Source organism: Dermochelys coriacea, chromosome 19 (assembly GCF_009764565.3).
Source record: "Dermochelys coriacea isolate rDerCor1 chromosome 19, rDerCor1.pri.v4, whole genome shotgun sequence".
NCBI lineage: Eukaryota > Metazoa > Chordata > Testudines > Dermochelyidae > Dermochelys > Dermochelys coriacea.
Genome location: NC_050086.2, coordinates 9,477,311 through 9,502,788, shown reverse-complemented (window position 1 = coordinate 9,502,788; position 25,478 = coordinate 9,477,311). Strand labels below are relative to the sequence as shown.

At 42.7% G+C, this 25,478-nt stretch overlaps 2 protein-coding genes across 15 annotated transcripts in view; one reads left to right on the top strand and one right to left on the bottom strand.

Moving 5' to 3' along the window:
- Positions 1-6,750, top strand: part of LOC119845533 (aurora kinase A and ninein interacting protein) — a 9,967-nt gene extending 3,217 nt beyond the window's left edge. Inside the window, exons 2-4 of one of the 3 annotated variants that reach the window (XM_038377934.2) lie at positions 576-682; positions 1,117-1,270; positions 3,205-6,750. In XM_038377934.2, coding sequence (XP_038233862.1) covers positions 590-682; positions 1,117-1,270; positions 3,205-4,247 — 1,290 coding nt within the window. In that variant the 5' untranslated portion in view covers positions 576-589 and the 3' untranslated portion in view covers positions 4,248-6,750. Of the gene's footprint in view, positions 1-550; positions 683-1,116; positions 1,271-3,204 lie in introns of all 3 variants that reach the window. The other 2 variants (XM_038377935.2, XM_038377936.2) reach the window with 2 other exon arrangements.
- Positions 6,725-25,478, bottom strand: MTFR1L (mitochondrial fission regulator 1 like). 12 transcript variants are annotated; one of them, XR_006278239.1, is made up of 8 exons: positions 25,133-25,269; positions 21,601-21,736; positions 20,656-20,760; positions 19,775-19,884; positions 18,539-18,750; positions 14,013-14,322; positions 9,300-9,498; positions 6,725-7,630 (listed from the first exon to the last, which is right to left on the bottom strand). XR_006278239.1 is itself a non-coding variant. In XM_038377943.2 (7 exons), exons 2-7 carry the CDS (start codon positions 21,688-21,690, stop codon positions 7,525-7,527), a joined length of 933 nt encoding a protein of 310 aa, XP_038233871.1. In that variant the 5' UTR covers positions 21,691-21,736; positions 25,322-25,478; the 3' UTR covers positions 6,725-7,524. The 12 variants fall into 12 exon arrangements, 10 of the variants coding, with proteins under 10 accessions (XP_038233871.1, XP_043361999.1, XP_038233870.1 ...); XR_006278240.1 differs by having other exon boundaries at positions 20,656-20,742; positions 25,133-25,264; XM_038377943.2 differs by lacking the exons at positions 9,300-9,498; positions 25,133-25,269 and adding an exon at positions 25,322-25,478.

Here is a 25,478-nt window from a genome sequence, read left to right as displayed (position 1 = left end):
CCCCCAAGTAACTACCCAGGTCTCTGGGCAAGTTTGTACAGCTAGTGCTGCCATGGTTTTGCTGCTCTGGGACTTGAGCTAGCTAGATGAAAGCTAGCTTGGGTACATCCCAGTTATTGCAATATATACATACCCACCATGTGGCAGGTCTCACTGAAGCTAGGCTAACTCCAGTGTAGATAACTCCTATTAATTCTGTAGTGAAGCCATAGCCTCAAGTGTTTCCAGCAATTATAAATCCAGCTGTGCTAAGAACTGTATGAAAGAGAAGCGGCAAGAATTTTTAGGCGCAGCCAGTTACAAAGCACATCATCATTATAATTGTTATTTGGCACTTACACAGTAGATCTCAAAGGGCTTTCCAAGCAGTTACCAAATTATCCCTTGCTAAATGAGGTGCAAAGGATGAAATAACTTGCCCAAGGTCTCACAGTATCGCTGTTGCCCACTCTCCCACTACTGCATTGGAAATTGTTCCTGTCCTCGCACAGAGTATATACAAGAACACTGCTGGTGATGCTCTAGCCTGCCTTCTTATTTTACGCTGCAGCAGGTCCCTCATTATTTGTATACAGAAAAAGGATCAGCCATGAAATGTGTAAGAAAAAGAAGCACTGCTGAGCAGACCGAGACTTGTGGCATCTGGCTGGACACTGCAAAGTTAAAGAAGCGCAAAATCCAGGTAATAAATCTGTACTGTTTGTGATGTCATAGCTTGGTACAGCTCTTTACAAACCTAGTACACAATGTTCTCTGCCCTCAGGAGTTTACAATCCAAGTTAAAGGGCTCACATGAGGAGATGATATAGCATGGGAACAAGAGATTGGCAGAAGAAGCAGCTTAGAGTATTTTTACCTCTTTTTTTTTTAAATGAGACATCACTGAATTGTCTCAAATGTGGCAGTGGGGAGTATCCTAACAGAGACTAGCAGTGCAAAGAAGCAAGGAAGGATTTAAAGGTGAAGAGGTAGGAAATGTGGCTTATTGGGGAAGAGGGTTGTTCAAGCAGTGTGGTACAACTGTAGACGAAAGGAGATAAAGGGAATAACAAGGAGAGGGGAATTATGTCACTGTTAACAAGTTAAATTCACTCTAGCACTTCTCTCCCCACCCAGACTCTCGTATCCAAGCCAACTTCAAACACACCAAATCCACTTCTTGAGAGGAACTATAACGGTCACATTTCAGTTAATTTTACTCAGACAAGACTTTCCCAGCCATACACCAGGCAAACTACCATCTCTTCATTCTTCAGCATTCAACCAACAGGTACTGTAGAGCAATTTTTGCACGCTCATACATGCGCGCACACAACTTTTTAATATGGCGAAGTTACAGTGAAACATTATATCACGCTACATCATATGTTACTTATTCAGGATCAGGTTAATGTTCATAGAACCTGGCTAAAAATTATGGCTTGCTGGCTGGGGAGTCTTCCTCCTCTGAGTACACTAGAAAGATTGACCAAATCTCTGTGCATACATATATATATATATATCTTCCTGATAGGACAGAAAAACCACCTAGTCTCATTTTAAGGCATTTTGCATGGGCAGAGACAGAGAATGCCTTTACTGGTGTGCAGTTAGGAGTCTGGACACTTTCCAGCATTGCTTCTGTCAGGTAGCTTAAAGTAGATTAGAGGCTAAATAGTATGGGATGGGTAAATCTGACCCAAAATGAACAAAGACCATTCAGATCCATTCCCACATTTGCCAGATTGCATTTCCTACTAATGTTAAAGGCTGGGATTAACCTAAAATAATTAGGTGCCAAATCCATCCTATGTGTTTTTATAAATGTGGAACTGATGCTACAATACACTGTTTGTGCAAAACTCCCATTGATTTAAACAGGAGCATTGTGCTGTGGAAGGGCTAAAGGATCAGGACCTTTATTGGGAAGGGCACCATGTTAACCCTGAAGTCTTGAAGCTGAGAGAAAATGGTAGGGGAAGGAGTGTACTCATACTATGGACACATCTCTAATTGGTTTAGTCAACTGGGTCTATCTAGTGTCGTTGAATTTTATCTAACATGGTATTTCAGCTCAGAAATGCTGACTGCAAGCTAAGCCATGGCGCAGTTTATGATGAAAAGTGCTTTTTACATTTGTATGCTCTGGCTGTTGGAGTGAGCGCAACAATGACCTGCGGGGAGCTGAGCCTAGTAATATTGCATGATATTTTTTTAAACGCATGCACAAACTACTCTGAGTCTGATTTTTATTTGTCTCTAATGGGCAGGGCTTGTAGTAGTGCCATTCAACCTCTGCTTATGCTTTGTGCTATTTCCTGCTCCCTGTGGATTTACTGCATGAAGGCTACTATCCTTTCATTCAGTATAGATTCCGATGGCAAGATTTAGAGACTTCCCTGCAGTAATTTCTGTAAAGTTTTCTATTGCTGTGTAAATATTAACTCTTTATTCTGAAATTGAGAAAAAGCTAGAATCTTGGGGTAGGATTTAGAAATTACCCTATTTCAAACGGTTTCAAAAGCAGACGACTTATTCTGTTTCTTTGCTCCCTTCAAAGAGATGATGTGGTGTCTGGAAAATTTTACAGTTCAGTTTTCCATATTCCTTGTGCATCACTAATTTCAAAAGAAGTGGAGCATCTTCCAGTAGTTAATCAATGACACTATTTTGTCATTTGTCAGAGGCAGATTTATTAGAATCTTAATTTCTATTGCACTATTCATTGGTAAAGCACTTCACAAATATACAGGGTCATCAAAATCACTGCAGCCACCTTAGGGATGGAAAGCAGAGGCATTACATAACTGTTAAATGGCACAGCCTATTAAAAGTATAAGGGGAACTTAAGGTAGGTGGAATGGCTTTACTCAAGTTGGAATTTGACTCTTTGTGGGAGGGAGGCCTGAGGAAGAGACAGAGCACCAAGGGGAGCTTGGAACTGCTCAGATGTCACTTCTCCCTCATGGGAGGCAGAACTTGCTTGACTGTCCTCTTCTTGCTTCACATATTGGACCAGTCCTCTCAATAATTTCTACAAGGAGGTAGAGCTATTAGGATGTTGTGAAACAGGAGAGAGTCTGGTCATGCCCAAACTAGTTAAAGGAGGGGTGGGGCACAGTGCAGAGTTATAGGAGAAGCATAATTGTGTGGTTACTAATCTTGAGTTTGAAAAGTTTGCATATCAGCTGTGTTGTCTTATTCAAATACATTGTTTTTTCCCAGGTGAAAAGGATGATGAAGAAAACTTAAAGCCATATCCTCTTATGTCAAATAAAACACACATAGGAAAAGGCTCTGATTTCTTGGCTGCCTCCTCTATGAAGAACTCAGGAGCTGCTAAGTTAGAGGAAGTCCAGGCACCAACCTTGAGCCCTCATGAGGACAACATTCAGGAGTGTAGCCAGCTGCTTGTACAAAACACACAAGGGTTGAGCATTCCCCTGGTGCACTATACCTTCCCACAAGCACAGGCTAATGGCAGGAGTGAGTGCACAGCCATTGCAAGGACCTCAGCTGGTGAGATAGAAGGCTCTCTCTCCATAAACTTCACCCAGGATTCAGAGGGCAATAGGGTTCTAGCTCACAGGAATTCAGCTGACTCGTTCACTGGAAGTGTTTCTGTAGCAAATGGGATAATTTCAAGGAAGAGAGAGAGTTACTGGATAGGTGAGAAAGAGGCCAATTTGTGCTCCAAGAGGGGGATAACTAGAGTGGGTCTCAAACCTAAACACCTGATGAAGCGAGGTAGGAGGAGATGCAAAAACCTGCCCCCTCGTGGAATTTCTTTCATGGATTTCTCAGAGGTTGAGAATATAAGTCCTGCTCCCAAGGGTAAGGAAGGCCAGCAGACCAACTGTCGTCTCTCCCAGGGGCGAACAGCTAAAACAGAGCTTTTGAGAGACAATAGTCAAAATTTTGCTGACTGTCACAATATGGCTGGTTCAGCAGAAGAGCAGGGGGACAGTAAGAGCAGTCCTACCACACAGTTGTTTACCCAGGATTCAGAGGGACACAGAGTCATTTCTCACCAGCGCTTCTATGAGAGTGCCAGATCTCCTTTGCAGAAAAAGTATCTACAGGACAAAACCAATTTTGTCCAGAGGGTGCCTAGCCCACCCTCTGTGGATTGCTTTAAAGTTTATTCTTCAGTGGCACTGGACAGGACTCCTTTAGCTACTACAGCCATTAATTTATGTGAGCCTGAGTCATGCTATGATTTGCTATTCACACAGGATTCAGAAGGAAATAGAATTATCAAACATTGATTGAGTAGTAATTTTTTTCTGAATACAATGGGATGCTGAAAAAATTGACATTTTTAATGTCTGTGAAAATTTCTCTGAAGCCTCCACAGTGCATCACTTTAAGAAAGATACAAGGACTATGTAAGTGTATACCTTGCATATATGGCCTTTGGCTAGGAGTGGTATAGACCCAAACACACAGGCTATTTATGCTGCATGTGGAATTCTTTATTTGCACATGTATAATCTCTTTTTAATCAAAGTGATAATTTTATAGCAAGATGTGTTGTAATCAAGTTTCCACATCTGCTCCTATGAACACAGGGACCATGTTGTCAAACACTATCTGAGTGTGACCATTAATTTGCACGTTTGGCAGGGCTCTGGTTAGGGGTGGTGCTATATAAAAGGAAGCATGAAGGATACCTTCAATCCCACATTTGAAGAATAAGGACCCATTACTTATTCAAGGGAAAAAAGAGACACCTTGCCCTTGATTTAGAACATTGCAATATGTCTCAGAAGTCAGAGTCCACAAACCTGAGGACCCATGCTGTGTAGTCTAGTGTCTCTCAACACATCTACAGGTGGATTATCTACCCCCAAAATTTAGGTTCAGCTGCCCAGTCATGTGTTTAGCTTGTGGAATTCAGTGGTAAAGTGGCACTAAGGTCAAGAACTCAGTAAGAGTCAAAAATGGACTGGATGTCTATATAGCTAAGAACAACCCTGGGAATATTTAAAAACAAGTTTGTAAAGGACACAGAGCCTCTTGCTTCAGCAGATAGGGCAACCCCTAATTGACTGGTGTTATGAGGACTAGATCTAAGTTGCTTGCAACTTCCTTTGAAGCATGTGGTACTGGTTACTTGTCTGATGTATGGTAATTATGTTACTATAGCAACAGAATATTTTGACTTAAAGGGAGTATGCACACTATAATGCTTCTTAAGGGGCACAGCTGTCAGCTATACATCCCTTCATTAAATTAGTAGGATTAAGCTACTTTGCTCACTAGAAAAATCAGAGATCATCATCAGAAACTATAGTTGTACCATCCCCACCAAAGGCACTGGTGTGGAGAAGGAAGAGATGTACACAACAGGCATTTCAGACCTTGCAAGCCAAAGTTTGTAGCTGTGTAGAGGGTGGGATCCTAGAATTTCAGTGCTAATTGTGATTGGCACCAGGGTGCTGAAACAAAGCAAGAGTGGAGTGGTAGGTTCACTTATTTCAAAATAGAAACCCTGAGATTAGCGCCAGATCTGGCTTCACAATCTGCAGGGCCTCACAACTGCCACAGTAAGGAGGGAGAGGAAGTTAGTGTGACTTTTCTTGCTGGCCCTACCAACAGGGGGTTCTAACAGAGCAAGCTTCCTCCCTCTCTGAGCCAGTTACTGGCTGCAGGAGCAAATCTGGACTTGAAGTGAGGTTTTCCGTTCGCTGGTCACAGTGTGGGGAAGAATCTGGCTTGGGTACATTGTAAGGAGGGAGAGAGGCTAATTCACCCCATTCAGAGGCAGCATGATAGTATAGGGCAGGAAGATCACTCAAAAGTGCAATCATTTGCATTAGCTGACCCGCTATTGTTCCTATTATGTAGGACAAGGCTCCCATGTTTTCCTCTGACAATATGGTATGGCCACAGCTGTGTAGCTACAGATGTATTTTGGGAAAACATGGCTAATCTTCCCTATTGACTCAGCAGAGGATTGCATGTATGGGTGTGTAGAATTGTGCAATGCACCTTTGGAATATTATTCCACACCCTGGCCTAAAATATGTACCAGCCAGTCCCCCCAGTTATACTCTCCCATCCTACAGAAGTGGTGATAAGTAGGAACTAACGGAGTTAGATACTAACTGTGCGTGGTGTGTTTCAGGCAGAATGACAATATATTGTCTAGTTTCCTGCAGCGCAAATATTATGGGAATTATGGTGTGGGAGCTGCTCACTCACCCCAATTCTCTGCTGAGTTGCAAGGACAGTAGAGTGACTTCACAAGAAAGCAACGCAGGAGAGACCAGGAAGAGGGAGCCACAGGACCCAGTGATTGCTGACAGACAGATGTCAAGTTGAGTCAACATGCAGCATGATGATTCATGCCCTTTGCTGCAGCAGAAACAAACCAAAACAGTTGCTACGGCTCAAGACACCGATACTCTGCTACAAGCAACGTTTCAGATACCAGCACAAGCAGACAATCCTCCAAAAAACCCAGCACAGCTGTTGACTATCGAGGAAACCTGCAAATATCATTGGAGAACTAAGTATAGGGATCCATTTATATAAAAGAATCATCATCTACCTGGAATACAGCTGAGAGACATAGCACAGAAAGACACTTCAACCAGTTACTTTGATTTAACTCTCTCCTTTCCTTTTTCCCCCACATGGTTTTCTACAGGACTCAACTCCTAGCTTTGATGATTCAGTAGATAAACTTTAAGTCACATTAATTGGACGAAATCCTTACTGAATTTTAATAAAGTTAATCTGAATAAAAAGATCATTTTAATGAAACACATACAATTCTTGACAAGTTACCTTAGGGCAGGATATAATTGTCATGTAATGTGACTCGGGATATTTTGATCTTTCAAATATTACAAACTATTTGAAAGTCGCTCACCAGCAAACACCAGTCTAGCAAATTGAGCTTGGTTAAATGGTCTGATGATTCACTTTAATGTCTCCCATCCCAAATGGGACAGGAAAGTATTTGGAAGAAACTTTAGGGAATGGAATCCTTTTTTGAGAAAATAATGCAAGCTCTTAAACCACCCTCGATACAATAAGAATGTCCTAAAAACTGACAGCCTGGAAGGAAGAAGCAATTTACTCTCATTGATAGCTTTGCACCTGACTTTCCCTGAATGGAGAAAGAATTAGATGATTTATGTCCATTTATATTATAAATTAGTAGCTAGGCATATTGCAACAAGACCATCATGAGTCAAATTAATGATTCAAGTTAAAGTCACCTTGGGGTAAACATAGATAGGAAGATAACTTCATTTAGCAACACTCACATCACTCTGTAGAAGAATCCGTTACCAGCAATGCTTCAAAATATATGTGGAAAACAATTTTTTTCTTAAAAAGTTTATATATATATATTTAGAGACGTGGAAAACACTGGAAATCCAGTTTCTTTCTTGAAAGAGTTTCCAGCACAGAAATCATTTCTAATTAGTAAAGAGGCAAAAAAGTTTTATCCTTAGGAAGGCAGCTACTGTGGAGAAAAATCTCAGGAGCACGATACACTTCCATTTAAATCTGTAAGCAAGTGTAATGTCAGTTTTCTTTCATGGGTACATCTTCATCCTTTAGAGCAAATTTTCTTCTTAACACTTCTGATATAAGAACAGCAGGGTCTTCCTCCTTCAATAAAGTTCGGTTCCTGATGGAGGATACAAAATTAACGTATTAACAGCAATTTGGATAGAGATTCTCCGAAGTCTGTAGAGGACATTGTCTCTGCTAGGCCCAAGCTTTAGGATTTTGTTTAAAAAAATTGTTTAAACCAAATTATGAGAAAATTGTGCATCTCTAAAACCCCCTTTTTATTAAAGCATCTCACTGCAGCACTGGGAACCCTGACAGTCTGTCAGAGTTGGGTAAAGTACAAAACCTGAATAGAAGACAAAGTGAATAGTACATTAAGGCTGAGATTTTGCAAGCTGCCTGGGAAATGTAGGGACAGAGTTCCCATTAATTTCAAGGGGAAACTGCGCATTCTAAATGCCCCTAGTGGTGTAGAAAATCTCAGTCAACATTTCATTCCCCCCACCCCCAAATTTTAAATCTGAAGTGTTAACAACAGGTCAGAAGAAATGTGCAAAAATACAAGCTGTATGCATGCTGGCCCCCTTCTTTATTAAAACCAAAAGACACACTACTTTGAACTGAAATGGTAGAACTAATTATCTATGATGATGTTAATTGTGAAATGGGTACAATGCTCACTTGCATGTCTTTGTACAATAAAAACAGGATTCTTCAGCTTTACCTCCCCTTTTCTCACATAATCCAACATTAGTCTTGCATGACAGGTAAGCAGTGGGTCCTGTGTTTTATGAGCCCTGGTGATCAGTTTACTTTACAATAAGGGAGCCTACTTCACAAGAAACCAAAAAGGTATGAATTATATTGGGTCATTCATGATACTTGAAAATAAGGATTCCATGATAACAGCCACTGATTTCAGAGTTTAATATTTTAGAGTAAAAATTTCCTATAGGCTGGAAAACATTCCATGAGTTCTGAAATCTTTTAAAAGCCTTTAAAAGAGCCAATTATTTTTAACTAGATGAAAGCAAAAAATAAATTGTATTTGTATTGTAATAAATGTATTTGTTTTAAACACCTGATCTTGAATTTGCACTGAAAGGTTTTACTAGACAAAGTGATTAAATTTAAGAAGTTCACAAGTAACCCAAGGGGCAAGGCCTTGGGCCACAATTGTAATATATTGTTTAACTTCAGCTTTTAAATCATGACAGTAGATAGAAACACCCCACTGATTTCACCAGAATCAGGATCCCCTCTGATACGAGTGCAGAGACAGGGAGAAAACTTCTGAAGCTGGGGGAAGCTTTAGAGAATCCCACCTGGGGAAGCTTAAGAGAATCCAAAATCATCCAGCGTTCCAATAAACTGCTTCCGAAGGGCAATGGGTATAGGAGAGAAGGCAAGAGCAGATGCAGGAAGAGGCAAAGTGAGACTGCAGCAATAAAGACTGAAGTAGTACAGATCACAAGGAAAAAGCTCATCCCCACCATGGGTAGCTAAAAGAGATATGGGGGAAATCTGAGAGGGAGAGAACAAGCCTCCAGCAACAGCGCACAACCAGCAGCTATTGTAGAAAACTGACACCAGGCAACTAGCAGCAGAGGGGGTACCTTCAACCAACATCAAGCAGCACTGCAATTAAATATCAGCATCTTGATTCTCTAGAAATTCTCACCAAAGAACTACAACAACCAGGAAAGTAATCATGGACAAATTAATGCGCAATTACACCTGAATTAGATCAGTCACACCATCAGTACTTATAAAAACGTACTCACATTCAAAGCAGATCCTCACGCTAAATGTTTTTAACCACACACTGAATGAACGGATCAGCTGGAACACTACACAGACCATTCCTTTCCAAAGGGCATCAGCTATTAAAAGGGCTCTATTCTGATTTTAATGGTGGAAACATGCAAATGTGTCTCATACTCATTCCTGAAGTTTCCAGGCTGTGGGTTTTAACACCAGTTCCTAAACAGGAGCATCAGAGAAGCATTGATTTAATCATCATTAGGTGTAAATGGCATCTCCACCCACAAAAATTAAAATGGTCATTGAACTCCCTTTTTACACATTCACTTTATACTGCTGGCTCTGGTACCATCGGAGTTCGGGAAACTGGTCAGACGAGGGACAGACCCCAGGGACGCTGCCGCTTGAAAACAACTTCAGTTCATGCTGCCTCATGATTCTTCTAAGTCAGACACTCATGACGCTGCTTCTACACCTGCTCCTGCTGGGATGGCCATATAAATCACCACAATAACCTCAAAGAGATCAAGGACTCTATAATCAGTTCTAAGATGACTGAGATCATTTACTATAGGTGGCTGTGGAAAGGATATTTCACAACTCATTAATGTACATCTGCTGTGAAATAACAGATGTTCTAAGAATAACCCCACTAGATCTTTTCACATTCACTTTTTGTTCACTAAACATTTTATGTGAAATACAGAACTGATATCAGCAGGATAAGACACAGCAAAAGCTGTATCAGTTAGATTCCAGGGCTGGGCGATTCAAGCCCAGCAATTCACCACAATAAATCCAGGCTTTTAGGGTCTTGTTGCTTTCCAGGCACACAATAACTAAGTGTTGTATTCAGCTGGTCAGGGAGGTACAAGCTGCTCACCGCCACAGCATTTTAGGGAGTCCCAACCAACTCTCATCAGATATATGGCACATCACCATGGTATGAGGCAAGCCTGGAGGGCAATCGTCAATTTGTGCTGGTCAAACAACAAAGACAATTGTTCACCAGTTAATTTCTAAGTCACATGGAATACATTATTCACAGCTATTCACCCAGCTCTCATTTAGATATTGTAACCCTCATCTCCAAGTGCTCGTACTGTACTTTGGAGACAAGGCAATAGGCTAAGATAGAGGGACAGACAAGAACAGTGCAGTTGAGCTCAAGCAATATATGGCGTGAAGCCTGTGGTTACAGATTTGGTAATACAGCGTAAGAGGAAGCATTAGGGAAAACATCACCACAACCTTTCCACAAATGAAGGCCGTTATCTTTCGGTAAATCCACTGGAGACATGGCAATTCATGTTATTGCTACCACAGTGTTTGCCTAGGATCTGGGCCAGTCATTCTGAATACCAATTTAATCAGGAAAAAAAAGAACTCTCAGTAATAGACTAAAATAAATTTGCATACAATGCGATTCAGCCTCTCCTGTTAATCAGGCGAGCAGTTATTTCCTGTGGGAAACGGGCCTTGGCTGAACAGAAAAGCAGGGCTCTCTGCCCGTCCAGTCCCAGTGGGATAGAATTTGTTAGATATCCTCATACAAGACTTTTGCATTCTACTTTACAGATGTCTGTGCTAATAGTTACTGGTAATACCTCCCCTTCACAGAATAAGGCCATTGGAACATAGCTACCTGGAGAAGGACTAGCCCCTTCTTTGGATAAAGGCATAAACCATCAGATACATGCCTGGTCTACAATTAAAAACTAGATCCATCTAGTTAAGTTGCTCAGGGCTTTGAAGAATGTTGTGGCATGGTGAACTCAATCTACCCCAGTGTAGAGGCAGCTAGCTGGGTGGAAGAATTCTTTCGACCTAGTTACCACCTCTTGGAGAGGTGGATTAACTACATCAACAGAAAATCCCCTTCCGTCGACGCAGGAAGGGTCTATGTTATGGCGCTACAGCAGCATGATCGAAGCAGTGTATGCATATCACCCGCAGTCCCTAAAATTATACTGGTCCCATTCTCTTGCTCCTGCATCGGAGCGACTTCCAGTGAAGTCAATGGGAACTGCTGATAAATAAGCAGCAAGAAAATTGGGGCTCTTCTCTCTATGCCACCCTCAGTTCTGCATAGCTGTGTGTTACCATTCCATGGCTCAGACTACCTTCCCCCCACCTACAAGAGCCTGATCTTGGGGACTGAGACTCACCTACTGCTCAGGTGTATGTATACTGACTTCCCGGGGAATCATGCAATTCCATCTCATCTGGGGAAACAGAATGACTGGAACAGATGAGGGCGCTACCCTGAAAGTCAAACACACACCTTCTATAGAACTATCTGCATGACCAGCCGCATATATGTCAACACCATCAAATCTTGCTGTGCCGGACAAGTCCTTTAACTTTATCTGAAACGCCCTGAGGGTTCACACTAGAGCCCTCCCTGCACAATGGGGGGCGGGGGGAATGCGTGTACATATTTGCTGGAAGAGTTAAAGTCTGCGGTTGCCTTCAAATCCTCTGGTCACAGACAGGGGCACAGTTTCACCTAGACTGTTCTCAGTGGCCGTGCTCCGTTCCTGCTGATCCTAGAGAGAGGTCATGTCTGACATTCTCTCCCCCTACCCTCCAGCCCAATATTCACCCCAGTGGTAATCTCCTTGTGTCTGAGCCATAGCTCATGTTATTTCCTTCTCCTATTCGGCCGGTTCAGGAACAAGATGTAAACATTCCACGAAGTGTCCTTTTCATTCATCATTAGTTATCCCTATGCATTTTGGCCAGGAAAGCATAAAGTCAAAATATGAGCACTTGTACCATAAGGCCCCAACCCCATCCATGACAAGCCTTTAAGAGGACTTCAGCTACGTCTGTTATCTAACTCCATATCTAATCCATGCAGGAGCGTACACAAGATGACTGAATAGACATGGGGATAATATTGCTACCTGCATTCTCACGCTAACCAAGCTGCTCAACCAAGTGCATCCACTAGTTCAAGAGTCATTTTAAGAATAAGCCTAAGAAAGTCAGTGTGCTTGTTTCTAAAACTCTCCACGAACTTGCTCCAGGTCCCCCTCAAAGACCTTGTGAAATGCCTCAGCACCAATCCCTATTCATCGAGCACCTTCCCCATGAACTTGGGAATGCTGGTGTGAGAGCCACCTTCTCTGCAGCTTCTGACACACGGAATGAGCTTCCTGAATCTCCCACCTGAAAAAAAAAATTATTGCAGGTCTTTCCCTAATCAGCGTTGTTCTGCATAGTGCACGATTCCTAGGCCCAGTATGCCCCAGGTGTTTGGCAATTTCCCCTCACACAAGAGTGGAGCCTCCAGGGGAAGTTTACTTTATCTTTTTGAAAATGAATTTACTCAATTAGGGTTAAATATTGTGTTGCACAAGTGTAACAAATGCTTGTAGGCACTTTAGCTACGTTTTAGCCCATTTCTGATGGGGGTTCAAACTTAACAGTCTGAAGAAAGTCTGGCTTTCCATCAGAAAAAGAAGATGATTCACATTTCCCAACTATGACATCGCAGACGAAATTACCTAATGCCTGACAACGGAAATTGATGCAACCCTACTAAATCCTGCAAAAAAACTTTTTTTTTTTTTTTTTTTGAAAATTACATCTCCTTTGACTGTGATAAATCAAAATAGCAATGGATGCCCAAAAAAAGGTCCTATGGACGGACAGGAAAAAACTTCAATCTGCAATTCAAAAGAGGATACAGATCCAGTGCGTATTCATGAGCGGGAGAAATTCATTTAAGTTTGACTCCTACTCCAGCCTCCAGAAAGATTAACAACAAGAACTGTAATGGAGGAGGGATAAATTTCCACTTCTGAATAAATATTTCTTTGGAAAATTTGAGAGTAATGATACTTTAGGTGCAGGCTGAGCTGTACAGAGTATATTTCAGTGCTTTATTTTTTGGTGCCAGAGACTCTCTTTAATTGGATTAGGCGTAACATTCATAAGGAGCAGAAAGATGATTCAAAATGTTCTTTATTCTGATATTGAATAGGGCTCCTCACAATACCATAGAAATGGCCACATGGATTTTGGGGTGTCCTGGTGAAAGGGTTGAGCTTCATCAGTCTAATTCCATGTCGTCCATGTGAAACAAGGATAGTACAAAGGCCAACTGAGATATTAGAGAAGGTATTTCTTCATTGGGAGGGTCCTGTCCCCGACAATGCACAGGTAAGCATGTCAGTGACTTGGTGTTCCCAGGTTACAAGACAACAGTACGATAAATCTGCTTTCAGAACAGCACTTATGAGGAAAAAGGCACGAGGTGGGCACGGAGCTTAGAGGTGAGGGGTGTGCAGATATCTGACAATAGTAAGGCAGCGTCTCAGAGGGCTTCACATATGAAGAGTCACAGCATGGATGTCTCCTCTCCCCACACATTTTGTTAAACAATAAAAAAAAGCAAGATGATTTTTGGTGTGGATGGGTTGAAGCAGAGTTGTCAAGCAGTATGCTAGCAGACATGCACTACTTCCCCCCTCTTTCCAGTGTTTTCTACCCTTAAATTCAAAGGCTTGGCTTGGCTCAAAGGCAATCATTTTGGAGGCAAATAAAACAGATCTAGAAATATCAGCAGTTCTAAGGTACAACAAATTTCTTTGTAAAGCATGATTATAGCACGAAAGACAAGCAGATAAACACAATATTCAATGTGTCTACAATGCTTTGAAACACAAAAAAAAAAAGACAGGAACATTCACACAGAAAATAAAAGAGGTTCAGGAGAGACTTACAAATCTTTGTTCTGTTTCATCCTATGAATGTCTTTAAGTATGCCCATCATGTCTGCAAAACTGCTGGCCTTCGAAAGAGACACAGAATCTTCCTCGTCAGCATCCTTTGGTTCTGGTTTACAACATTCAGAGGTTGCAGAACAAAGCATGGAAACCGATGGAAGCTCCGGAATTTCTAATTCTGCCTCCTCTGTGATATCACTAATGACAAAGGAAGTTGTAGATTGGAATGAGGATCCAAAACAAGGTAAGGGAGAAGATACATTTGAACTTCCTGGAGATAATAAATCTGGCGTTAATGAAGCGGAAGCTGAAAAAGAAAACAATATACGTAGATACGTAAACTAGTGCCAAACCACCTTATTTTTCTAAGCAGTAAAATATAAATCAAGCTCAGATCTTGGCCAACCTCCCCCAAGTTATGCAAAAATAAATATGACCCAGGGCTTTCCCTTTTACCCTCCACATGCCCACTGCTTCCTACAGCCCTCCTGCCCCTCCCTTACAGCTCTCATCCCCACTGCCTCTTATACCATGCTTCTGTCTACAAATCTGGGTCCACATACAGCCTCCATCACTATATTACCATGCATCTTGCAAAGATGGACTTTATCTTCACTGGCCCCTGGGAGCCAGGGAAGTATTATTTCCATTTTACAGGTGGGAAACCAAGGCACAGAGATTAAGTTACGTAGTTAAGGACAAACAAAACATCTGTGAAATCTGGGAACAGAACAAAGGTCTCCTGGGTCCCAGTTGAATTCCTTAAGCAGAAGGCCATTCTTCCTCTTCCAGTCCAGGGTCTTCCTCCTACAGCACCATCCCAAGCCTTTAACCAGGGCTGTCCCCCTTACACAATGCCTCTACCAAGTTGTTCCTTTCCATTTTGTTCTGAAAACCATTACACATGGATCTCAGGCATTTCTACACATGACAGTATGAACATAGGACTGGGAACTATGCACTCCTGCATTTTAAATATTGACACAGATATGAATGCCCTTTGGGACCTTGGATTTTTCCCTAATTTATTTAACATTAGAGTACACGCATCTTCTAGAAGAGCCTTTTCTATGTCAGAAAGGAGCTTACAAAACCGCACAGACTCGCTTTCAGTTTCCAGCGACCAGAGTCATTTTGTTGATGTAGATAAAGCCAGTTGCACAGTACCCATTACTTTCCACCAACACCTCCAAAAAGAGATTAAGAACGGTAGTTAGCACTTGGATCATCAGATTACTTGGCTGCAACTATCTTCTCAATTATAATTCCAAAGTACTGAAATCAAAATATGCTGTAGACTTTGCAAAAAGCCCTTATAAGCGAGCTGACAAACCTGGTCACATTGCCAGGGAGGGAGAAACACATGATCAGTGTTTCCCATGTAGACCTCTGATTCGCTCACAATCACCACCTTCCTCTAATTAAGGGGAGTTGAACAGTTTAGTTGACTGATCCGACATCTTGCTCTCAAGACATTTTCTCCAGTCTGTGTTTCTAATTCAATTGCTCCTCTTGGATCTTACATGAGGAGGAAGAATGAGGGTAACAGTCTTTCCAAAGAGGGCACATGCTTCACTTTCACAGTCTCCCCCACCCCTGGAGTTCTTTCAGCCTTTTAGTGCTTATGTTCTTTGATACCTTATGGTTTAATAGACAACAAGATGCATATGTACTTTCCTTAAACTACCTGACCTCTGCACAGTACATGCTGTGTTAAATTACAGATTGTTTTGCGTACAGATCAGCTAATGCCTTTCCCCCTTCATCTGTGCTTTGTCTTTTTCTAAGAGTACAAATGCGCCAGAGATCAGGAAAAAATGTAATTATTGTTCTACATATGCAACCTAAATATGACCACGAAGTATCTTGGAAGAGTTTGGAAAAATTCTTAATCTTCTGGCATAGGGAGGGGGTGGGGATGAGACAAGGCTCATGTGGTTTGAGCAAGAGTCATAACTATTCTATCATTAAACCCCCATTTTACTACTCAACTTGGAAGCGTTAAAGCTGTTTCTGACGCTATATGGCTTAAAGGAGAATGAAAGGTACCAATAGCTGATTAAGAGGTAGTGTACACTGACATTTTAAGGGTTAAATTCTGCCTTCAGTTACTTTTGAGGCAGCATGTCCAGTGGTTAGAATACAAGCCTGGGAATCAAAAAATCTGAAGTTCTAAAAGCAGCTTTTTCACTCTCATCCAGTGTAGTCTTGTCCCAGAGAACCTCTCTGCCTCAGTTTCCACATCTGAAAAAACAAACTCACACAAGCACTCCCCTAGGTATTCTGTGCATGTAACTGTGACCCATGAACTTGTGGCCAAATTCTGTCCTGAGTGGATCATTACAGATACACTAGATGGCCAACTTTGTACAGCATCTCATTTAAAAATTAATTGTGATCTAGACAAAAACATCCTATATTAAAGATGGATAAAATAAGTTAGAATGGGCTGAACCGAATACATAAGATTCCTGTCTGAAATGCAGAGGCCAATGTTCAAACTAAATCCAGTATAGTCTGAGGATGTAATGAGTAAGTGTCTCCCCTTGTAACAGGACTAACTATAAGCAATTGCTTATATTGTTTATAAGGTTGCAAGTTCATCACAGCTATGACTTCAGACAGATCCTAGGACGATGTATTTTTCATAAAAGTGTCACCCTACTCAACTGTCTCCTTCTCCCTGAAGGATTAGATTTGGTTCTGTAGTCGAGTAGGGAAGCGTGCCCTGGGTTTTAAATTAAAAAAAAACAAAACAAGCAAAACTATATTTAATTGCAGAATAAAGGATATTTCACTTACACAATTTCCCATGACAAAGAGCAGTATTTAAGATAGTGTCATGACATCATAGAATCAGAATCTCAGAGTTGGAAGGGACCTCAAGAGGTCATCTAGTCCAACCCCCTGCTCAAAGCTCACTGCATTTTATTTAAAAATGGAAAAGGCTTTCGCATTTTTTGCCATAACAAAGTTACAAGTTTCCCCTCTTTTATGTCATTGACAGAAAGCCAAATTATAACCACTCTTTGTACCTTGGTTGTACACCAACAGTTCAAGTACACTGCACACGAACAACAGATGCAGCTTCCTACAAGAGAAGCTGTTTTGGAAAAGGTTCAAGTTCCAGGAATGTGCCAAGTTGCTACTTTTAAAAGGTTTTAAAGTTGTAAGATTAACAAGGCCTCAAGGTTACTTCTGGTTTTGCACAGCTCTGAGATTCTGGTCAGCAGTATGAACAAGCATGTGATGCCACTATGTACTTTGGGGTTTCACCAAAAATAGCATCCTGTTTATTTCCAGAGCCACCCAGCAGAAGCTAGACCATAAGAGCAAACTGAAGGATGGAATTTCCCCTTTCACATTAAAATTACTTGCATTTTTTGAGCTTAACACACAACTAAAATCAGTGTGTTTATGACAGGCAGCAGTCAACCAACTAGAATTAATTCAAGATGATGTTGTGCACATGATCAGACTAGATGATCACAATGGTCCCTTCTGGCTTTATAATCTATTAATCTGTGAACTCCAGCTGGCCTCTTCTGAAAAAGCTTAACTGGCCCGAGAACAATTAGTACTCATCTCTGGTCACGAAAAACCAGAACACTTACATCACACTCCCAAAGAAAGAGGAAAACAACCCCTTTTAAACAACAGGCCTGGGTGCAAAAATGACAAGACTAAATCCCCAACATTTTCATTCAATGGAAGTCGCTCAGACTGGAAACTAAACACCCTCCACCTCTCTCTCTCTCCAGTACAGTTACAGTTGATTTTGGTAGTACTAATTAGAATCATAGAATATATCAGGGTTGGAAGGGACTTCAGGAGGTCATCTAGTCCAACCCCCTGCTCAGAACAGGACCAATCCCCAATTTTTGCCCGTTCCCTAAATGGCCCCCTCAAGGATTGAACTCATAACTCTGGGTTTAGCAGGCCAATGCTCAAACCACTGAGCTATCCCTCCCTTGTAAATATTAAACGTATTAAACAAATGCCAATACGTACAAACAGTACCATTCGTTCTACTGACATCATAGAGGACATTGCACAAACAAGGGGAAGGAAGGAACATGTAGAATACACAATAGCAGAGTACAACTCTAGCCGTTTATGTCATTCATGTTCCACTACATGGATGCTGGAAATGATTGTATTCCATTAATGCACTGCCAGCTCTTAGGAAGCAATAGGATCAGCATGGTTGTCATCTCCCCACTAGTCAAACTCCTACGATGTTCCACTCAGCTGTAGTTATAACAATGAGCTGTTAGGACAGCTTTGGCTATGCATACCGCTACAAACGTATATATTGTATTAGATCGCTAAGTCACATGCTAGAGATAGGGGTCCAAAGACGACAAAATATCTATTGTCTTGCATTTTTATGTAAAAAGCCAGAATACTGGCAATGTTTTGATAAAGTATCTGACCAGTACTCACTGCTTTTTATCGTGGAATCATCACGGTTCACTGTCTCAAACCTTTTATTGTTAGAAAAGAAGGACTTATGTTCCTACCTGGATCTGCAGCTACAATTTTAGCTATTTGACTCCGCAGGTGACTCAGCTCATCTTGAAGCTCCGTCGTCCGACTGAGGGCCGGTAAACCAGGTTTCTTCAAGATCAGCAGCTTCTCTTCCTGCTTTCTCAAGTTGGGGACTGAAGCATTTCGCTGTATAACAAAGAACGGGCTGGGCTTCCACTTGTGCTTTAATGGGCGAGTGTCACTCCTAAGAAGTACAGCACAAAAGCCCATCAGTCACACACTCAAGCAATAATGTTTTGTATTTCTACAGCCTTCCACCCAAGAACTGCAAAGTATTTTACAAACAATACATCAGGATACTCATGGCAGGTAGATGATATCCCTGTTCTATAGAGGAGGAAAATGAGGCACAGAAACTACACAAAAACTGCTGCCCAACACAGGAAGTCTGTGGCAAATGCAGGAACAAAAAAAGCAAGCCTCCGAACTTTCGGTCTAGAGCCTTAACCAGGATGGGGAGGGATAGCTCAGTGGTTTGAGCATTGGCCTGCTAAACCCAGTGTTGCGAGTTCTATCCTTGAGAGGGCCATTTAAGGATCTGGGACAAAAAGCAGGGCCAATCCCCAATTTGAGCAGGGGGTTGGACTAGATGATCTTCTGGGGTCCCTTCCAACCCTGATATTCTATATTCCTCTCTTCTGGCTGGTTTACATTTCTGTACAATGGAGTGGCATTTGATAGTGTGCGCACATGGGGGCATCACCTGTCCCCATTACACAGTTTCTCGAACTGCAAAAGGCCTACATTTTTTTTCTCAAGACACATTAACGTGGCCTTCCCTAGAACTTCAAAAAGTGAAATGGATAGAAGTAGACCCTGGACCACCATGTGTGAATCCCAGAAGGGATATGACAGCCCTTCATCCTTCTGAAGTAGATACCCCGAGCACCATGTAGTTTACTAGGTGGAGGTCTTTCAGTTACGATCTTAAAAGCTAAGAGCCCAGCCACTCTAGTTGAACGTTAAGTATCCCCTGGCACTTTCTGTAAGAGTTTGCCCTAGTGTCCTTGGCCAAAATTTCTCATCCCCTCCTCTCTATGGAACAATTTTCAAAGAAAAAAAAAATAAATCAATGAGTTGTTCTGGTCAGATGCTTAAGTGTCAAGAAATTTTGAGCATTTGATCAATTACTGTTTTATCTTTCAGAAAAAACACCCAGGAAGAATGGAAAGACAAAGTTATGGGGAGAGAAAGAAAGTAAAAAATACCTGACTCTAGCGTAGGTTTCTCCTTCATCTGCTGCTATCCATGCAATATCTGCCAGAGTGGGGACTGGAGGTCCATCGTTTAGATACAGCTCTGAAATGTTTGGTAGAACCTAGGGAGAACATAGTGACATTATAACAAACAATGGTTTTGTTCTGTTTAATGCGTTTGGTACAGTTTAAAGATGAAGCCTTCTCTGCATCAGATTCAAAGCTGAGCCTTCGTTGTACGAAGCCAGCGTAGATGGATTCAGATAAACACACCCAGCATTTCATGTACTGGTTTATGAAACTGTCCTCTTAGCTTTTTTGATATGTATCATAAAACTGGAAAATGAACCTGCAAAAATGTACTCACTATTGCCTGAAATGCAGCCAAAAAAAAGGAAAAAATTAGCAAGCACACGAACACCACTTTTCAGCTACAAAGCAATACCATTATTGAGCTAACTCTCAAACTCCCAATGAGGTAGACATGTATCATAAGCCTCATGTTATGGTTTGGGAAACAGAGGCACAGAGAGGTTAAGTGACTTGCCCAAGGTCACACACTCAGTGGCTCAGCTGGGAATAGGATCCAAAAGTTTGGACTCAGTCCCCTCTAATCATTAGCTCATGCTCCTTCCCGATTGTAGGCATGATTGTATAGAACTTGCTGTTCCCATTTTGCCACTGATCATTTCAGGGATTTACAAAACTAGGAAGAGTTAAAATTGTTAAAACTGATAATTTATACAACCCTATTGACTGCATGTGGTGCATTTCCAATTTCAAAAAATACTTTACTTTGCTATGGGAAGGAATGGCAAATCAGAATTATTTCTGCTGCTAAAGAACTGCAGAGTCCTGTATGTATTTCCAGAATCTCTCATGAATTCCCTTACCTCAAAAGATGCTCTAGGACAGGGTTTTAAAGGAAGGTTTGTCCCAATCCTCCTGACAACACTGCGTGATGAGCCATAGGGTTTGTTCTGCCAAATTGGGATAGTCTGAGAATCAAGACAACATTTTATGAAATATTTCAAATAAATAAAGAATAGATTTTAAAAAGGTAGTTTCTGAAAGTGTCAAGAGCCACCATATAAACTAAATTCAAACCTATGGCACCTCTTTTAGCCATTTTTAAAAGAATAAAAAGTTAAACAAGCGTACCAGCAAGTACCAATATTTATTTTCAAATTAGGATCTTCTTTCTACAAACCCATGAAAGCCAATGAAAAAGTGAGGTGCCTAACTGGTATTTGTGCCTTTGAAAATCACCTCTTTAGTCAGTTTCATGTCTGTTTATAGTCATCTTCTAGACTTTGGCAAACTCTGGAGGTAAATGTTTAAATCCAAAACAAGTTTATTATTTTTCAATTCATGCAAAAACCTCTATTAATAGTTGGTTGATACAAAAATGTTTTAAGAAGCCCAAAGTTTGTATTTTGGACCTAAGCTACCAGATAGTGCTGGTTTTAAATTGTTTACCCGTATATTAAACAATAAATTGAGTCACCAGGCTATAAATCCACCAATTCCTATAATATAGATTTGAAAGCCAAAGCAACACTTGATTTATGGTATACCAGGAAGTTCCTTAATGTACTTGTAATCTCACAATTCAAACGGAATAGCTAAATTTTATATATAATAAAACCGAATAGATAGTGAGTATATGAAGTGACAGTCCATTCTTTAGCTCTTAAACAAGCAATAAAGGTTGGGGTACTGGGAAGAGAGATGACAAATGAGACCGTCTCTCTCATGATGTGTTCTGCAGAATGAGAAGTTTTGGGATCCCCTGGCTCTGCAAAATTAAGTATTTTTCAAAGAAATGTTGTACTTACTGATTCTGTTTCCATCTCAGGCTGTAGAGAAAGTTCCCAAACTGGATGATCAATTAAATCAGAGATGAAAATTGCAGCGCCAAGAAACATAAGGCGGCTTCATATTATTTCACCTTGAAAAACACAGATTTTCTCACTAAAAAAAAAAAACACCCCACGATGAGCCTAGATGTGGACAAGTTCTGCATTTGTGTATTTAAACATCAATATCTAAGTCAACTTTACAAAGAGCCCTACGTTTATCAGAAGGGTAGTTAACATGGCCCTTTTTTGGGCATGCAGTCAGTGGTTTTAAAATAGCCCTTAAGGCCAAGAAATTCTGCCACCCTTACAGCTGAGGTGAATATCAAGTGGGATGTTGTCCTTCCGAACTCACAATACTTCTGGACCTTGAATAGAGGTAATCAGGCAGCCTTCCTCAAAAAGCAGTTTTAATCCCAGCTGAGAAATACTGTACAAAATGAACTAAGGAGTGTGTGTGATCACATGGTTCAAGAGCCAGACTGGATGCTAGGACCCCTGGATTCTACTCTTAGCTCTGCCACGAAGTTACCATGGTGACGGGCAGTTTCTCCCTCTTAGCCATGGCACTTGCCTCCCAAATAAGGCTAGGTGGGTAAGTCGAGGCATCTCTTATTTGAGCTCCTTAGAGGTAGGTACCAATAGGGCAGGTTTTCAGGCAGATAAAGGGGACAGGAAATGTGTTTAGCAAGGTTCTGTAAAGACAGGCCTCTCACATCTAAACTCACACTCCCCAGGAAGGTGGAAAGAACAAAGGCAGAAAAATCACACACACCCACACCCCCCAACCCACAGGAGCAGCTAGAGGGGATCTCCTCACCTGCTAATAGTGACAAAGGAACTGCCAGTTGGAGGCAGTTGAACACTGTACTACTCACATCACAGGATCAGAACATTCCACTTACTGGTAGGGGAACTGGAGGGAAGGGCGGGGGGTTAGGGGGATGACACCATCGGAAAACATTAAGCTTTGGCGGTTCCATCTGGCCTTGAGGATGCTTGAGACCCATGAAAGAGAATCCTCTAGTGATGGGCACAGAGGAGAATAATTAGGTTTTGGGGGGGAGGGAGGGTTTCCTGTTTTGTCAACTTCATACCTTTGACAGGATTTTTGTTCCCCTGGTTAGTTGCGGATGGGTGTGCGCGCGCGTGGGGGGAAAATCTCTCACATAACAGAGAGAAAGGTATTTAAAACTAGTAAAATGTGATTAAAATCCCATAGAGATTGGCTGGGGGTGGGGCGCTCAGGGGTAGGCGTATACTTGGAAATACATCTAACTCAGGGTTTTGAAGTTGACTACCTTCCAGCTGATGGTGTCCTTTTAAGCTCCTTATTTTCAACATGCCTAGGGTGTTTTAAGCACCAGCGAAACAACAGAGAAAGTCTCATGCTGACAAAGGTCTGCAGAAAGAAGCTGCTGCTCTGACTGCCAAGATCCAAAGAGAAGCCAAAAAAGGCATTTAAAATGACATGTCTCCCTAACATAAGCAGGCCTCTCAAGATTTAGCAGTTAGTTGTCTGAAAGGAATTTTTTTCCCCTCAGCTCATTTCCTCTCCTTGATTTCTCATGGGAGAGAGTTAATTTGTCGTAGTCCACTTTCATCCCTTCCAGTAACATTAGAACTATATGAATTACATGGAGAACTTCATGAAGCAAGCAACTGTCTCTAATGAAATCTGCAGTCACCATAGCATCCAGGTGCCTTCATATACAAATACAAGTTCACCTCAGGTTTGCTGTGATAAAATCACCACCTTTTTTCAGCAGTGATTACCACAAAATTGGTGGCTCAAGAGCAACAAGTGTGGCAAAGGACATATAAACATCAGCCATGTAGAGAAAACAAGACATGACAGCCCTCCTCCATACTGAGCCAAGGTCAGTTAAGTGGCATATGCTAACAGTCCACAGCTCAGTCAACCAAAAATAACTACGCATGACAGAGAGGGGCACTGCCAAAGTGTTCTTCAGCCTGCAGCATGCACAGAACCACCATTAACTGTTCCCTGGCTCATGTCATTTACACAAGAGTACAAACATTGGTGCACCCAGGAGCCCACAGCGTAATCAATGGGGGAGAAGCCAAAGAGGAATTGACAACAACTGCAGTATGGAGACTGACATCTATTGCTCCAGGATAAGCTCAGCTGCTTCACAATTGAAGAGAAACCTCCCATGTTTCAAGAGACAAACCACTCAAGCTTCACTCTTGAGTTACGATACAAGAAAAGGTGTACTTGTGGCACCTTAGAGACTAACAAATTTATTTGAGCATAAGCTTTCGTGAGCTACAGCTCACTTCATTGGATGCATGCAGTGGAAAATACAAGAAACTCAATATGCCCATCAGAGAAAGCCAGGCTCATCTATTTTCCTAGCCTTGCCCCAAGTGGGGCTAGGGGCCTTTTTGGTTTGAATGGGGAGTTTTATTTTAATAGTATTCATTTAAAAAACACTTAATGATGATGACGACACAGTGCATTTTACTGTTAGGGCCCTTGAGGAAGTGATATGAAAATTAGACATGCATGCTCCCCAGTTGCCTGTTGTGTTAGGGAGAGAATTGGAGACTATTAGTGATGCAGCTTTAATTCCAACTAAAAAAAGACTGGGCAAGATGAACTCGGGAGGGAGTGGGGTGAAGTGGTTCAGCGTCAAATCAGGAGCCAGGACTCCTGGATTCTAGTCCCAGTTCTGGGAGGGAGTGTGGCCTAGTGGTTAGAGCTGGAGCCTCTGTTCTATTCCTGGCTTGTCAACCGTTACTGCTGATTATCGGCTTCACCTCGCAGTGCCTCAGCTTCCCCATTTGTAAAATAACTGTTTGTGTGTGTGTGTGTGTGTGAAAGAGACCTGCTTCCGAGGAGATATCCCTGCTGTTTAAAACCCAGCAAGGGCAGCACTAGAGAAGAAAGGTTTTCAGAAAGATCAAGCTGGGGGAGTTGTTAGCGAGGTCCTGTATTCACACCCTCCTCTCCCCCAGTCCAGCCCTGGGACTCTCAGTCTCTCACCCTCACTTTACAGATAAGCCCAGAGTGGCAGAGGCAATACCCGAGGGAAACACCTCCCCCTTCGTACATAACTCAGTTACGCAGCTCTCACCAACCCCCAACCCCCTGCGCGCCCCCCATGCCCCCCGCCCCGCGCGCCCCCCATGCCCCCGACTCCCCCGCCCTGCGCGCCCCCCATGCCCCCCGCCCCCGCCTCCCCCGCCCTACGCGCCCCCCATGCCCCCGCCCTGCGCGCCCCCCATGCCCCCGACTCCCCCGCCCTGACCCCCGGCCTCGCCCCCGACTCCCCCGCCCTGCGCGCCCCCCATGGCCCCCCGCCCTGGCCCCCGACTCCCCCGCCCTGCGCGCCCCCCATGGCCTCCCGCCCTGCGCGCCCCCCATGGCCTCCCGCCCTCGCCCCCGACTCCCCCGCCCTGCGCGCCCCCCATGCCCCCGACTCCCCCGCCCTGCGCGCCCCCCATATCCCCCCGCCCTCGCCCCCGACTCCCTCGCTCACCTTACCTGCCGCAAACCCCTCCTGCACCTCCACCGCAGTCACCCCTCCCCCTGAAATTCTCTCCACAGAAGAACCCGCCGGTACCAGCTCCGCCTCCGCCTCCCCCCCCCCTCACCTCCGCTTCCGGTCAGCCATCGAGGCCCTGACCCGGAAGTAGAAGGCGATAACCGACTCAGGCCGCTGTCACGACATACTTCCGATAGCTGCTCATCCCCCCAGCTCCGCGCTATGCGCCTGCGCAGTATCGCGTCTCTCCGGCTTAGCCGGCGCATGGCGCCTCCGCCCCGCCGGTTACCGCTGGGGAGCGAGCGAGCGACTCCGCCCCCTCCCGTGAGCCACCGCGCAGGGCCG

What these genes read in the sequence shown, in the direction of transcription:
- MTFR1L (XM_038377943.2), bottom strand. Translation starts at nt 21,690, where the DNA reads ATGTTTCTTGGCGCTGCAATTTTCATCTCTGATTTAATTGATCATCCA. An exon ending in CTGAGATGGAAACAGAATCA is followed by an intron (nt 20,761 to 21,600) that starts GTAAGTACAACA and finishes CTTGATTCTCAG; the next exon opens with ACTATCCCAATTTGGCAGAA. An exon ending in AATTGTAGCTGCAGATCCAG is followed by an intron (nt 14,323 to 18,538) that starts GTAGGAACATAA and finishes TTTCTTTTTCAG; the next exon opens with CTTCCGCTTCATTAACGCCA.